The sequence below is a fragment of the Taeniopygia guttata genome, chromosome 10 (genome assembly GCF_048771995.1).
Source record: "Taeniopygia guttata chromosome 10, bTaeGut7.mat, whole genome shotgun sequence".
Lineage (NCBI taxonomy): Eukaryota > Metazoa > Chordata > Aves > Passeriformes > Estrildidae > Taeniopygia > Taeniopygia guttata.
This window is the reverse complement of record NC_133035.1, coordinates 7484255-7500325: the sequence shown is the minus strand read 5'-3', so window position 1 is coordinate 7500325 and position 16071 is coordinate 7484255. Positions and strand designations below refer to the sequence as shown.

The 16071-nt window shown below is 38.8% G+C and overlaps 1 protein-coding gene across 11 annotated transcripts in view; it reads left to right on the top strand.

Moving 5' to 3' along the window:
- The window catches only part of TCF12 (transcription factor 12), a 158991-nt gene that overhangs the window by 106224 nt on the left and 36696 nt on the right, over nt 1-16071 (top strand). For 6 of the 11 annotated variants that reach the window (XM_030281176.4, XM_030281177.4, XM_030281175.4 and 3 more), the window contains exon 9: nt 1317-1369. In XM_030281176.4, coding sequence (XP_030137036.3) covers nt 1317-1369 — 53 coding nt within the window. Of the gene's footprint in view, nt 1-1316; nt 1370-12779; nt 13003-13054; nt 13074-16071 lie in introns of those variants that run through there. The other 5 variants (XM_030281180.4, XM_030281179.4, XM_072933879.1 and 2 more) reach the window with 5 other exon arrangements.

Here is a 16071-nt window from a genome sequence, read left to right as displayed (position 1 = left end):
ATGGAAGTGAAGTATGGAGTTTTCAGAGTATATTTAGGTTTGTCTTTGAAAGAGAAGCTCAGGGGGTATAAATGTGTTCAAACTGGTGATATTCCTCTTTCTGTCATGGTTGATTCCAAGGCTTGTAGCCTGGGATATAGCAGGTGGTGGTTACAAATTCATGGAAATGATTTTGGAATGTCAGGAGGAGGAAGTACACTTTTATCTCAAGTCTTTTCCAATAGCTTGAGAAAGTATGTCTTGAGTTTTAATTTTTTTTTAATAGACTTGTTAAGTGCTACAAATGTGCTCCTGAGAATTTTCTAACAAAATCAAATTTTGCCCATTTTATCCCCTAGAAGGAGTTGTCTGACCAGGATTATAACAATCTCTTGTTAAATTTCACATTAAATTGCATTGAAACCAAGCAGCGTTCTCTTCCAGGTGACATTCAAGATATCCAGCAGATATTTCACCTTATCTCACCTTTATCTTGTCATATAATCATAAATGTTCTGAATGAAAACAGAAAAAGAATATTTTTTTTTTTAATTAAAGACTTTGGTTGTCTGTTGAATTGGTAATCTCATCAGATACTCATATTCAAAACATCAGTTGATTTGTAATTTGCATGCAGAGTTTTCAGATTAATTCTGTTAGCATCTGAATAAACAGGTCCAGATTCTTGGTTAAGGTAGTGAAATTGCTGGGTACTTCTGTTATAATACAATACTTCCTGGAAAAAAGAAGCAGGTATCATACCTTCAGCTTAACTATCACATGCAAATTTGAGATGTATTGACTTTATTACTCAAGGAAAGTAATTAGGTCATTAAATTTGCTGTTGATTTACAATCTTGGTAGACTCTAAAAACTATAAAATGTACCTCAGCTTAGTATTCTTAGAGTATTAATAATGTAAAATTCCTTTTGGATAGTTCTGTCTTTACTGTGATGTGCAGAAAAGAAAGCATTTCTCTTGCTAATAAGTCTCATTTTTCTCCTTATATATCTCAAAACCATACTTTGTATCTTAGCAAGTGTATAAGGTCATAAGTATACCCTTCAGAGAAACTGTTCTTAGGAATAACTGTTTTCCTTAGGAAAATAATTGAAAGTAACTATTTAGAAAAGCTGTATTTTAGAGGAGAACACGGTTATGTTACATTTTTATGTTGATGCAAAAGACAAATCTCTTTGCCAGGGAATAAAAAAAAATGCATGAAATTGGAAAATAGGACATTCATAATGGAAGGAAAAAACTGAGTAGTGTAGCTATTTATTCTTTTCCACCTATAATGTAGATACTTGATGAAATGCTATTTTTCTGTGTACAGATCCTCTACAGACAAAGAAAGTAAGAAAGGTGCCCCCTGGTTTGCCTTCTTCTGTAAGTACCGCATTTTTTACTTGTAGTGATAAAAATTGGGCTCAAATTGCATTCTCTTTACCTGCCATCCATATAAATTACTTAACTTTAGCACTAGGAGGGCTGTCTGCTGGACATGAACAGCTAGGCTAGGTAATTGGGAGTGGTTCTGCAGGACTAAGTACACATTTGATGTGGAATTTTTAGATTTCATAGCAGTGATTTGTAGCTCGCTCATATGCTCCTACCCACTTGTCCCTGTCATTTGAATTCCTCTCTTGGGAAGAGAGCTGGGCCAGGAGCTGTCAAAGAAGATCTCCTGTACAGGTCTTTTGATGTTTAATTAGTCATTATGTTGCTGAACAGGAGGACAGACAGAGATTAATAGCTGAGAATCTTAGAAATTTACATTTGTAATAATCCCAGTGGAGCTGAAGACATTAAGATTCGGAGGACATGTACAGCTCAGCTTGCCTCAGTAGGACTGAGGTTATTAATATGCATAAATCACCGAGTCAGATGTTCATTGTGAAGTCCTGGTGGATTTTAAAGCCTTCATTAAGCCTTTCCTAACTTCAGCCTAGCATCAGGAAAGCTTTCAAGCAACTAGTTTGTTGATCCCTCTTTGCTTGAAAATTTATCCTTCGAGAATAAAGGGCTTTGATAAAAAAGGTTGGAAGGGTTTTGGTGGAAAAATCATTAATGGCTGTGATAATCTAATGCTATAGGGGTGTTTTGTGGTATTAAATATGCTTTATTCTTAAAAGGAAGAAAATTGTTTATAAATGAATCTGCATTTAAAAATCCACGTGAAGTGAAAAATCCCCAGTGAAGTGAAGGACAGAATTATTTTTTCCCCTGCTCAGAACAAACAGGAGGGGAGGGGGAAGCTCCGCAGCCTTGCGGGATACATCTCTTTGTTGTGTAAATGGATGTTGGGCTTTTATTTGGCAGTACTTAACACATGGGCGCAGGTGCACTTGGATGAGTCATAACTCAAAGCCGGATAGGCTGAATAGAACACACTGCACAGGAACAGAAATACAGCGGGAGCAAAATGGGGCTGAGCTTTTCATTTCGTACTGAGGCTGAACTACGCGTGGTGTCCTCCAGTCCTCGCATCTCCCCTGTTCTCTCCTCCCTCTCTTTCCCTTCGTCCTCCCCCTGCTCACGACGATACAGACAGAACCCGGGATCTGAAATCCTATTTTAACAGTACTTCCAGATGGAGCTGAGATAGTGTGGATAGCCTGGGGCAGCTGTGCTCTGAACCTGCAGCCTACCTGGAAGCCAGGATTGCAGCTGCAGGCACTCTTAAAAGCTTTTGCTTGCATAAGCACTTGGGCCCCACTAGAGGCTGAATAGCTGCTTGATAAACAAAATGAACACAATGCCTCAAATCATTATTCCCGAGGCCAGGAATATTCTTCTTTTCCCCCCTCCCTTTTTTTCCCCCCCCTTCAGCAGCAGCTAAAAATAGTTTGGCAATTTACATTTTAACAGTTGCGTGTTATGTAGGGTGGCTTTACAGTCTAGCAGATGATTTCTGCTAGATTAACAAAAATATATTTAAAATGTCAGAGAAGCTAAAACACATAGCAGTGCAATTTTCATGAAATTTATTACAGTAATTCTAGGCAGTAATAAAGCTTATGCTACATGTTTAATATTTAGTAGCATCAGCCAGGTAAAGAGATCATTTTGGAGAAGGAAAGATTTCTCTCATTTGTCTTACCAGGGTTTAATTTTAACAAGCAGTATTTTTCAAATGGTTTTCATTTAATTCTTCTTCTGTAAGAGTGGAGACAATGAAATGCTGATAGATTTTATTTGTATTAACATTGTACCAATATGTGCAATTAAGTGCAGCTACTGTGAATAATCAATTATTGTGATGCTGCAGGTTTTTAGCACTGTTTCTCTGTATTTCAATGCTTTCACTGCTGAATAGAGCCTTGAAGTAAAATGACATGTTACCAAAAAAAAAAAATCGAGATACTGTGTATATGGAAGATGATACAAAACTAAATTTCTCTGAGCATCATGAGAAATTTAAATTTAGTAGATCATTATGTAAGTGTAGTCTTTATTTTAAATATACCTTTGTAAGAAGTCAGAATGTATTGTGGGGGGAAAAGTTGCTTTAGTGCAGAGAAGTTTAATTATAATATGAAAAGTCAGAGGAAAGATGATACTTAATTTTGTTATACAAATCTGTATTTTTTTAATTTTTCAGTTTCTAAAATATTGGTTTCTGCAATGTTTGTGTTAGTATAAGGCTGCCATGTCAACGGATACTCAGCAGTAATTTAATTTCCTAGATAACTGTAATTTAATAACAGGCTTTTAAGTAATAACGATTCAAAAAAACCCAAACAACCCTTCCTCTAGTTTGTTTCTTTTTCCCTTGGTTTTGTATGGTATTTTTTGAAATTATTTGTTTTGAGGTTTATTTTTTTTAATGTGTTCTTATCAGGGCCTAAAGTAAAAACTGTTATAGAAAAAAGTGCTGGTGAATTGCTTGGCTTCTTTCTGGAATGCAACTCAATCTGATTTTGTCCTCTTACTGTAAAAATTAAATGTTCCAGGCAAATGCATTTTTAAGTTTTTGTGTTGTAACTTGTTAAGTGGTGACTCACTGCCCAAAACATTTTGAATGTTGACATGCCAGCATTTATGTTAAACTAAAATTACTAAATTTAAAGCACTCTGAGGAAGACAGAAATTAAAAAACTTTTTTTTTTTAAGTCAGGTTTGTGTGAGAAGCAAAACTGCTACGCTGTTTATGTTATAGGGGGGAAATACTGTTCAGTGAGTTATATTGTCTTCAGAGATTGAAAACTGTTGTATTTCTGAGAATTCTTCTGATTGTAGGAGTTAACTAAGCCAGAAACCAATGTCATCATGTGACCTGAAACCAGTGCAGCTCCTCGGCCGGGCAGAGCAGTGTCAGGGTTTCCAGAGAGCTGCTCAGGCTGCACAGGGAGAAGATAAACAAGTGAGGCTTGCTCAGAAATGCCCAGGGAGATCATAATCCAAAAATGGATGGGCTGTGAGCAGAAACCTCCTATTTACATGTGGAGTCAGGAAATACTTCAAACTAACATTTGCTACTAGTACCATAATCAGTGGCTATCATGAGGTCATAATTCTAAGTAAAACAGTGTGAATATCTATCATCATTCTTTTGCTATTTAATTAGTGTCATATCAGAGAAATAACTGGAATACATTGTATCTGTTGAGTTTTGTTACAGAAAATGAGCTGTGACATACAGACATAAGTGTCTGTTTGTTTTCTGTGTAGTTTCTAATAAGTATTTTGAGTATATTAGGCTTTCCATAGTATCTGAGATATTCAGTTAATATTACACTTTGGATTGCACTTATTTAATAAGTGATTGTCAAATTAGTATTTTCTGATACCAGGGATTTCTTTCTAAATTCAAACTTGCATTTTTCAATACATGTAAGACAACTTACATGGGGGTTCCTCATATATGGGGGTTCTTCATATATCACCCTCTATGGTATGTGTATAGTCCATGGGTGCTAATTTCTTACAAGAACTATTTATGGTGCAAAGATACAGCAAACTATATTTGCATGCATAGAACTACCTCCCATTTAATACACTTTTCTTTCTGCTTTCCTGCCACTCTTAAGACTGAGCTTGTAGAGATGTTTCAAAACAATTTCACATAAAGATACTAATGGTACTAGAAGAAAAATAATAAATGTTACTCCCTTCTGTGTTCTCTCCTTCCTCTACCCCTCCTAAAGGGTAAAAGGAGATTGTTTGAAATGGTAGAATGGGAAATATTTTCTGAATGATTATCTGAAACCAAGTTTTTGAGCTTTTAAAATTTAGTCTGCATTAGAAATAATATAATATTCACCACGCTGAGTGGACTCTCAGTATTAGCAATGTCCACGTGTATTGAAGTAGCTTGGTGTAAAGCAACACCATTGGAATACTTTATGAAGTGATTGGCTCTGAATCAAAACTTCGGAGCATCCTGGGTAGATACTTTATGTGATGTTGAACTGACTGTGATGTTGTGTTGAACTGACTTTCTAGGGAGACATTTCTTAGTAAGATTTTTTTTCTCCCACCGTCCACAAACAGTGCCCAAATGTGAAAAGCAGGATCTGTTTGTTTAGATCTGTTCTGAACCACCTTGCACAGTCACTTGTCACATTCAACTGTCACTTGTCTTTAATAGCGAGAGCTCTCAAAGACAGCAGGAACTCTCCTGACCGCTCTCCTCTGCTGCACTGCTCTGTTTCAGAAAGCAGTTTTAAGTAACAAAATGGAGTAAATTAATCTTTATGGATAATGCCACCCAGAACTTAACGATTTCTTCCTCAGTACGCAGTCTTCCATCTTCTGTTTTATGCTTGTTCTTTGGTCACTTGATTTATGGAATAAAAGTTTTTAGGGACTTGCTAAGTACTGCTTGAACACTGTGTTCATCTATGTACCTGAACAAAATGCAAATGTGTAAAACATCCAACCCCTAAATTATGTTACAAACCAAGTAAAAATATTTGACATTTTATGTTTAATAAGAAAAAGGTCTGTTTTTCTCGTTATTGTAGGGTTTTTTCCAACACGGCCTTTATTTGAAATCTATCTGAAAACTGCAGCAACCTCAGATTATAGCATCCCACCTGCTCTTTGCTGCACGAGAACACTTAGCTGTCATTATACAACCAGGCAGCCCATTGCAAAGTCCTGCTGCGGGAGTTCAGCTTGAGTTATCACTGAATTAGGATGAACAACCCTCTTGAGCAACCCTCTCTTAAATGCTGTTTTAAAAAATTGCAATCAGATTATTTTTCCAAACTAACTGTCCTGTCATCTGACTGTGGTGAACTAATGTAAGGTTGCTTAATTGAGAGATCTCTGAAAATCCTGCGTATACATACATCCATGATAGATATATAATGATGTCAAATAATTTCTCTGTGTTTGGATTTACTGGAGGTACTTTATTTTTGAAGTTTTCATAACATATCAAAATAAGTGTATTGGATGCTCTTAAATTAAGAGTAGATTTGCATAAAAGAACCTTAAATTTTGTGCATAGTTAGAAAAAATGTTATTTAAAAAATACTGAGTTACAGCTCATGTTATTTAGGGAGAAGTTACATGGAATTTCTGCAACTCTGCTTTTCCTCAAAGATGAATGTGTCCATTACCACAAATTGGTGTGGTGTTTTGTAACAATAGATAAGGATAGAAGCTTTTCTGAAGACTATTTCTTACTATCTTTTGTTTGATAATACTTGTGGCTTTGGTGGGAAGATGTTTATAATGCTTGAAGTGAGCTGGGAAAGTAGTGAGGAATGTTGTGTTGCTGCACTTTCGTGGGCTGCTGAAGTGAGTGGTTTCCCTTCGCTGCCTTGCTCAGCCCCACAGTGGGGCAGGTTGCTTTGCCTGTGACCGGACCATTTGTCAGAAATGGCCAATACAAAACCAAAACAAATGCAAAACCAAAGCAAATGCTTTTGCAGAAGAATGGTACTGAAAGTAAAGCACTGCATAATTTTTAAGTAAAATTTCAGATGTAATGTGTCTTTACACAATGAAGCAAAAATATTGAATTAAACGAAGTCCTGTTTTAAGTGTCACAGTTGCTTGTGTCATGAGGTTTTATAAAGCAGCATGTTGTTTAGTCTTGGAGATGTAGTTGTGGGATTTCATTCCACTTGCACTAAGAGCTAGGATTAGTTGCTAGTCCTTCCTTTCTGTAAGGTACAGGCGGGCTCCTGATCCTGGAAGACAGAAGGATTGCCCGTTCGGCTTGTGATAGCTCTCGGCTTCATTCGCAGCGCGGATTTGCCGAGCAGCGAGCCGCAGCACAGAGAAGGGGAGGATGCAGGGCGCTCCGTGCCGAGGCTCAGCCAGCTCAGCGTGCGGACTCGCCATGTCCCAGAGCCGCCCTGACAGCGAGTCCCGCCTCGGCCGGGCCGGGCGCAGGTCGGGCCTCGGCAGCCCCCTGCAGGCCGAGGCCGCCAGCGCAGGGCCCGGCCGGGCCCGCGGGGAGCCCCGGGCCGGGCCCGCGGGGAGCCCCGGGCCGGGCCCGCGGGGAGCCCCGGGCCGGGCCCGCGGGGAGCCCCGGGCGGCAGAGGGACCCCGCAGCAGCGCAGACATCGCCCCGGCAGCTGCAGCTGCTGTGGAGGGCTCTGTGCTTCAGGTCTTCTGCGTGTTCCAGTAACAGCCGTGCTGATTTATCTCAGACTTTAAAACTCTTTTAAGGTCTGCATAGGTTTCTAGATTGGATAGGTTTGTAGCACATTTTGTGGTGATTATCTGGCTTCTGATAGGATAGTTTATTACCTCAGGATAATAAACATGTTTGTTTACTTTGTAATGCAGATGTGGGTAGTTAAGACCTTCCTATAGGGGCTTTCAAACTGTAAAGTGCTTTATATTTCCAGGAAAATAATAGAACTTTCTGAACTTGAGCAATATCCTATTAAAGTTATATTTGAATGATTTTGAAACTTCCTCTAATAAATTATTTTGTGATTGGTTCTGTAGAATGGGATATGCAGCACTTTTTTCCTCATTCTTCCCATTCCAAGAAAATATTTGTTTAATAACTTAAATATATCATAAAACTGGATAAATTAAACTTGAACACTGAATAAATTCATTATTATTTTGGGAACTACTGAAACAGAAAAGTCCTAGCTGCAGTTCCCTATTTTAAAAAAATTGTTATTTTTTACCCATGTCTGCCACAGCTAAATGGAGATTTTTGCAGAAAAAAAAGGAGTCCAAATCAACAACAACTACCCCTCAACCTTGTAAGGTAAAAGTAGTGGATAGCAATTAATATCCATTTAATTAGTATTTACTCTCTATTCGCTATCCCTGCAAACTCTTTCTTTTTCCCTGATTATGGTAACATGAATGTTAAATGTGCAGTTAAAGACAAACCCTTTGAAAAGGCAAACCACCAAACTATTTTAGCTCTTGTGTAGATTAGCAAATTAATTTGCATAAAACATCAGCCTTTGGATATTGGCAGGAGGGATTGCCTATAAAATTTAGTCTACTGGGTTATTTTAAATTGCCTTCCATACAGCTCATCTGTTCCATCTCTGCTGAGCAGCATGCTTAGTGGCTGGTTAACACAGAAGGCTATCCTTCCAGGATTTTAAAATAAATTAACATTTACTTAGCTGATGAATTACATAGAGGACAGTGTAATAAGCATTGTGTTTTCCCCTGAAAACAACCAGGTTTCTTTCTTACAGCTTGAGATCTTGTCCATTTTGACAGCTACATTATGCGGCATATTCAATGCATGGCTTAGCAGTAGTCCTAACTCTGTCTTTGCTAGAGTTAATCATCATATATGTTTGGCTTTAAAATAAGTCATATTGGGAATCCTAAGATGTATAGAATTTTTTTTTTCTGAATTTTTGCTGGACAAACAGCTCAAAATTACTATGTATATTTTAGATAGCAACAGGTTGTTCTGTATCAGTTCGAGTCTGTGTCTCCTGTTCAGGTTCCAGTTTTCTTAGAACTGATAAGGACTTTATCACTTGTGAAACTTCTGTTCCTCTGTTGAACGTGTTTGAAATTGATAAGAAGTTCCAGCCTTGGACAGTGTGGGGTGGAAAGGAGAGAGTTCTAGGACAGTTGTCTTTCCCTTATTTCCAAAGCTAGAAGGTTAGCCTAGCCTCTAAGACATTAATGGAAGCTGGTAACAATGAAAGATCTGGGTTCCCCATTAAAAGCAGGCTTGGGCTTTCACCATGTTACTTTTTTTTTTCAACAAGACTGAAGCTGACTCTTGGTACTTGGGTTTGCACATCACACCTGCTTTTGTTGGTGAAAGAGGAACTTTAATTTCTAATAGCACATAATTTAAAAAGATTTGGTGCTTTTTGTGTTAGAACAGGCACATCTAAAATAACAAAACTGATCAAAAGCATTAACCTTTTTAAAGCATTTTGATATTTCAGTTTTGTGGAATATGACTAGAGAATGGCTCATTTGTTGAGTTACATAACTATATTTTTCATACGGTATAACATTTGGTAATTGGTGGAAATTGTGTTTATTATTTATAAATTCAAGTGATGAATACATATGCTTTATGGTGTATTTATTTGTGACTCTGACAAATGGAACAAAAATGTATTTTGCCTAAAAGTTTGTTTTCAGGGAGAACATGTGGTTCATTCACAAAATCTCTTAGTGTTAAAATCATCTTTGAAAATATTCTCTTACAGGTAACTTCATTTATTTTTAGGTCAGTATTTCACTCTGCATCAGCTTTCATAATCTCTTTACATACTTTAGGAACAGGCAGTTTATTGTTTTTGACACACACTACAGGGTCATGAGTGGAAACAATTCGGGCTACAAAGTGCATGTCAGTTCAGTGCTCCTCTGCTGACGGCATGTCTGTCTGAAATCAAGTTTAAAAAATTGGCCCTGTCTCCAGCTGACTTGTTTTGTCAGGCTGAGTCATAAGATTAACCCTTGACTTGTCACCAAGGAAAAATGGAGTAAACAACTGTACCCTGTACAGTACCGCTTATCCAGCTATGATTCATTTCACTGTAATATGATTCTCTTAAGAAAACAAATTTCAGAGCAGCTGTTGCTTGGCTTAAATGAGGATTAGAAAAATTGCAACCACAAAACAAAAACTTGCTTTGGACTTCAGGAGCTTTTGGAATAGTTACCTGGTAGCAGTTCCTGCAAATACAGAGTTATTGCTAACAACATAGCACTTTTTTAAGGAGCCTTTCAAATTCTTCCATGTTAGGTTCATATTTTATCCTGGTGGAAGTAAACTTATGTGGTTTAAAGTTTGATATGCTGATGGAATTGTGGCCTGATCCTGTATGGTCAATGTACCAAATGTGAGAAACAGTGTTTTTATACAGTAAATGTAGAGCAGATACAGTGGTACTTTTCAAGCATTGGGCACTCAAGACTTTATTCCCCATGATGTAACTGAGTGTAGGACAAATAATTTCCTTTTTGGTAAAATGTAATTGTTATCCTTTTGATTTGTGGGGAAGTAAACCAGGAGCAAATTCATTTAGTGACTCATTATGGAGGGACCAGTTTGTCTACAAACAGACGTTTGCAGTGTCATTCCTCAGTTTTATTGATCATATTGTTGCTTTTGTCTTACCCATGTGCTGGTGAGCAAAGTTAATTATTTACTTCTACTGATAAATGTTAATAGTGTTAGTAAACATTACTAGTTAATATTACCTGTGTATTTTTTTGTTACATTGTTCTGTACAGGTGTAGGGCAGCTGAACACAGAGCCGCCTCCCACCAATGCTTCACAGTCAAGTTAGGTTTCACTGCTTGATGCTTTTAACATTTTTCCAATTGCTTATATTAGGTACATAATGGTTATTATTTGAAGGGGGCTTGATCATGCTCTTCATCTCTAATACAACTATTTTGAAATCTGGGCATGTGTGCATGGAGGTGCAGTAGCAATTACAGCTATGTTGGTGGTAGTCTTTACATCAAAGAATTGACTGCAGTTACCCTGGAAGTACTTCTAATGTTTCAAAAGTTTGCATGCTAAAATTATTTTTTAAGGGTTCTCTTACTACTTCAAGTCTGTAAGCTAAAGTGTCTTTTCCAACTTTTCTAAGTTGTACATTATTCTGAAGTAGTGTTTTTAATCTACTGCACTATAAGAAGTAGCACATGCAAAGGTCTGAAGATCTTTTAGCATGTCTCATCTGTAGAGTCCTAAACATTAGTGAGAAGCTTTAAGGAATGGCATTGTTAGCTGCAAATCAAATGTTCTTAGGGACTCTCTGGGGACTGAAATGGGTCTTTGTGGTCCCTAGGGAAGAAGGAAGCCGCCAGTCACTCTGCAGGCCTGGCAATTTAATAGTCTGCAGTATAGTGATGTTCTTTTTTGCAGCTGCTGCTGCTACGCCTTTTGTATTGGAGAGGAGTTTGGTTCAGATATCATTAGCTTTGCTGCATAGTTAAACAGTTCTGGATCCGTAGTTTGACTTGCAGTAAAAATGCAAGTGTTCTTCAGCAGATGGAAACTTCAGGATGTATTTGCCAACATACTCTGAGCACAGTAGTCTAATTGACTGGAAGAGTTCACTGAAAAAGCATTTGAAGCTTGAGATGGGAATATTTTTTGTCAGTGTGTATATATTCTGTATATTTATAGACACTACAGTTGTTATGTCCTGAGATAATGGACATTATACAGAGATTTTTATCTGATTGTAGTATTCAGCTGCAGTCAGTTTATCACCCTTGTGGATCTTTTTAGTTCAGAGGGTTTTCACTGACACACGAGGTGCTTGGCAGAATGAACCAGACTTCTGCAACTTGCTTTCTCTCCCTGTAAATGGCTGAATTGAACTTTACCCATTTTTTTTCCTTATCCTGAAATATTTTCCTGCTTTTGTCAGGAGGAAGGCAGGGAGAATTCACAGCATTGGCAGTAGACACAAATAGAGGTGGAGAAACATGGTTGTGTGTTAACCTTTTTTTTCCTGGATTTTTTTCAAGTATCTGACTTAGTAGAAGCTCAGTTAATAACCAGCTGTGTTCACTTGTAGAAAATAAAAAAATGTACGGCTCATTAAGAGTTAATGTTAGTTAGTGCCTCTGCTCAGTGGAGAAAGCAAAAAGGCCTACCAGGCAGTGATAGTGTGCAAATATTGAGGGATCTCTGTGCTGGAAGTTGCAGTCTGCTGTGTTGAATAATTCACGATTTTGTGTTTTGTGATGTGACAAAGTTTCTGAGGTCCTCTCCCCTTCTCTGCCCTGTCTTGTATGGGCACGTATGTGTGCTTTATTCATACAAAAATATATTAAACAATATAAAGGGACCCTCGACTTGTTTTTCCAAGAGAATCCTTCCTTATAGTTTGTATACCCCATCTTAAAGATGGATTTTGGATGATTCCATGCAGTGAAAATATTGACATGATTTTTTTTTTTTTTTTTTTTTTAACCCAAGCGCCTTGTGTAGGTGTTGTCTGTGTCAGGGTCACTCCCTGGCCCAGGCTGCCCGGCTCGGAGGGGCCCCGGAGCGCGGGGTGCTCGGGCTCTCCCCCGGGACTCGCTCCCCGCAGCTCCCCGCGCCTTTGGGAAGCGTTTGCCAAAGTTGGAAGCAACTTTAGACAGAGCCAGATGGCCGTGTGGCTGGAGCTGCATCGAGCAGCGTCTGCACGGCCACAAGTGCTCTAATTTAATTAAAACAAAAAGCAGACGATTATCTCAGGGCTCAGGACGTGCCCATGTGCGGGTTCCCTGCGGCTCCCGGCGCGTAGGGCTGCGTGTGCCGAGCCCTCAGCGCCCGCGGGCCCGAGCGCGCCTCCTCCCGGGGCCGGGGCCGGGGCGCGGAGCGGGGGCTGGCGCGCCCCCCGCGCCCAACCCCCGCGCCGGCCGGAGATGGTTCAGTCCTGCTTTGCATAAGCCGCCTTTGAGCGCTCCATGTGCGCGGCGGCGGGTGGATGCCGTGGGGAGCGGGAGGCGGCGCGCTGAGCCCGGCCCGCGCCAGCCGCGCCATGTACTGCGCCTACCCCGTGCCCGGCGTGGGCAGCAGCTCCCTCATGTACTACTACAACGGCAAGACGGTGAGGGGCCGCCTTTGTCCGGGGCCGCCGGGCCAGGCTCGCGCAAGTTGGCTCCGGGGCCCCGCCAGCTCGGCTGCGCTGGGGCGGGAGGTCCCCGGGGGCGCACGGCGAGTCGGGCTCTGAGGGGACCGGGCTCTGAGGGGACCGGGCTGGGGCGGGGGGTGCTTTGTGCGGCGGGGGACGGGCGGCCGCGCAAGACACGCCGAAGTTTGTGTTCCTGCGTGCCCGCGCCTTTTCTTCGGGGGTTGCGGGTTTGGCCGGGGTTGTTTCGGGTTTGTTTTTGAGCAGGACCCTCCCCGAGCGCTGCAGGGCTGCCCGTGCGGCGCTCCGCAGCCCCCCGGCTCCGGCGGCCCGAGCCCCGGGCAGCGCCGAGCCCCGGGCCGGCCGCCAGCGCTGCCCGCCCGCGCCGGGCGATCGCCGCGGGAGCTCGGAACCCTTAAACGCTCCTGCAAACACGGGACGGGGGGGAATGCGGGTTCCGGAGAGGGGGCGGGGGGGAAAAATCTCTGTGGATTTAACTTTGTGGAAATCGGACGAGGAATTTCTGTTTTGTGGTAAATACTTCTAGCTTTTAAATTAGAACGCCAGTTCTGATTTTCGTGTGTAAAAATTAGCATACGATGGTAAATTAACAATGGAGTTTCTTCCAGTCTGTTTATGTTGTATGTGGTTTTGGCTTTCTTCTGTTATAAAAATAGTATTAAGTAGGAAAAGAGATACTGATAATGATCTTTTTTGTGGCTTTTTTTGGTTTTCTTTTGTTTCTTTATTGCTGGTCCACCTCCCGTGGGCCTGAGTGAGTTTTGCTTTCATTAGTAAACTTTTTTTTTGCCAAGATTTTTGTTCAATGGTAATTAAATTATGAATCTTTACATTCATAAAAGATCCTGTGTATGAGCTTCTTGAATAATAGCAAAGACACTGGAGGAGAGACTGAGGAATCAGTAAAATCGCTTGGTCTCTATTTCATTTCCTTTAGTATAAATGCCAGCTGTCTTTCAAATATGAAATGATTTTTCTTTCATGTCTGCTCCTAGGCTAAAACAATCTGTTTGAAGTTTTATGTGAAGATATATATAAGACTTAAGTAAAATTAACTATACAATACCCCTGAAGCAAAGGGAATATAACTTGCATGGAGTTTTGATTTTATTCTTTCTAGAGCACAGATCACTCTATTACAACATTTCTCTTTGTTCTTGTAGCAGGAAAAAAGGCTTTGATCTTATTAAGTATTTCCAGGCATATAGTAGATGGAAGTGCTGGTACTGTAGGAGGGCATGGCTTGAAAATTGATAGCATGTGCCTGTTATGGGTCAGAGGTGACCTTTATGAGCTTGAAAACTTAGTAAATAGATGACAAATCATATGATCATCCTATATCATGTTGCCCAAGGTTTTATTTAATTTCTTAAAAAAAAAAACTTAGTAACTTTTACCACTGTTTCTCCTAGGAATACTGCAAGTTTGCCTAAATTACTAATTTAAATATACATAAGGGGGTTATGTGGAGTTGTGGGATTGGTTTTTGTGTTAGTTTTTGAAGCACGCCTCTTGGTGTGTATGCCAGATCTTTGTATGAACCTTTCTGCAGTGAGAGAACAGTACATACCCTAATTTTGATGTCTTAGTGCTTTTATTTGTATTGTTTGATAAATTAGTAGTTGCTAGCATGAACCTCATTGTTCAAGTTGGAGATTTTTATTTAGATTATTGTATTAGATTTTGGATGCTGGCATTCCTCGATACTTGCTAATGTATATAAAATCTGATTTATTTACTCACAAAATAAGTGAGAACTCACACGTAGAAAATGTGTAAACTTTTTATTATGTTTTCTTCTTTTCAATTTATTTAATTGTAAGCCAAAACAAAGCTTAATATTATGCTTAAAACCAAGCATATGAGCAGCCCAATAGATGATTCACTAGGGACTGATACATATATTAAAGCCTGAAATATAAATCGGAGACTTTTATTGTTAGAAGAAGTTCAGTTTATTTAATTTCTTTGTTTTAGGAAGGACTCATCAAAGTAAAAAGTAGTGGTTAAATACAAATCCTTTGCTGAGGAGTGAAATTTTACTGTTATGTGTGATAGATGCTATAGGAAAAAATATGTATTCCAAGAATCCTCATTAAATCAAAAAGTAAAAAGACCATATCTGTTTCATAAAGAAAATAAAGCACTTGCACTGCACTAAATATAGCCTGGGTTTTTTGTTGTTGTTTGGTTTTTGGGGTTTTTTGTTTTGTTTTTTTTTTTTTTCTTTTGCCCTTCACCTGTTGACATATAGAAAATAAGTGTAAGGAAGGCTTAAAACATTTTCATATAGAGCTTTTTGGAAAAAAATCAAAACTATACTTAAAATTTTTTTCTATCAATAAAGTTTTATCTTCTTCTTTACTCAAGAGCCATGCTGCAGACCTCAGCCCCCCAAATAATCAAAATACCTAATCTCCATTAAAAATAAAGCCGCAGAAATATTTAGGTAGAGATAATTGCGCAAATGTAAATTAGGCCTTTTTGCGGTTTAATTTTATTTTTTTTTAAACTAATGCACAATTAAGCAAACTTTGTCATTCACTGTGGCCTTTTAATTTAGATTTTAGGAAGTACAACGGTACTGAAATGATATTTAAATAGAAGTCTGATACCATCTTTGTGTTTAAAAGTAAAATAGACTTGCATGATTTCCACTGTTTTCAGTTCACCTACAAGTATAGAAATAAGTTAGTTATTTTCTAAATGTACGTAGAATTATTTTAATGTAGATGACAATGCAGTAATGTGTCAGTTATCACCAAAATGAATAATTTTTAAAAACTATTATATTTTATTTTATATCACCTATTACTACTATTTAATACTAGAATAGATTGTTGAGTATATTTACTTTATTGTTTTATGCATTTTATGGGTTGGTTTAATATACCAGTCTATGTACAAGTATATTTTATTATTAAATAAATATTTATTTTTCTTATCATAGGCTGAGATTGAGCTCTTCTCCAGAGTGGAGAACCTGCATCTTTTACAGTAGATTTCTACAATGCCTATTTAAAAAGGACAAAAAAAGTCAGGAAATATAGGTATTTTGCATAT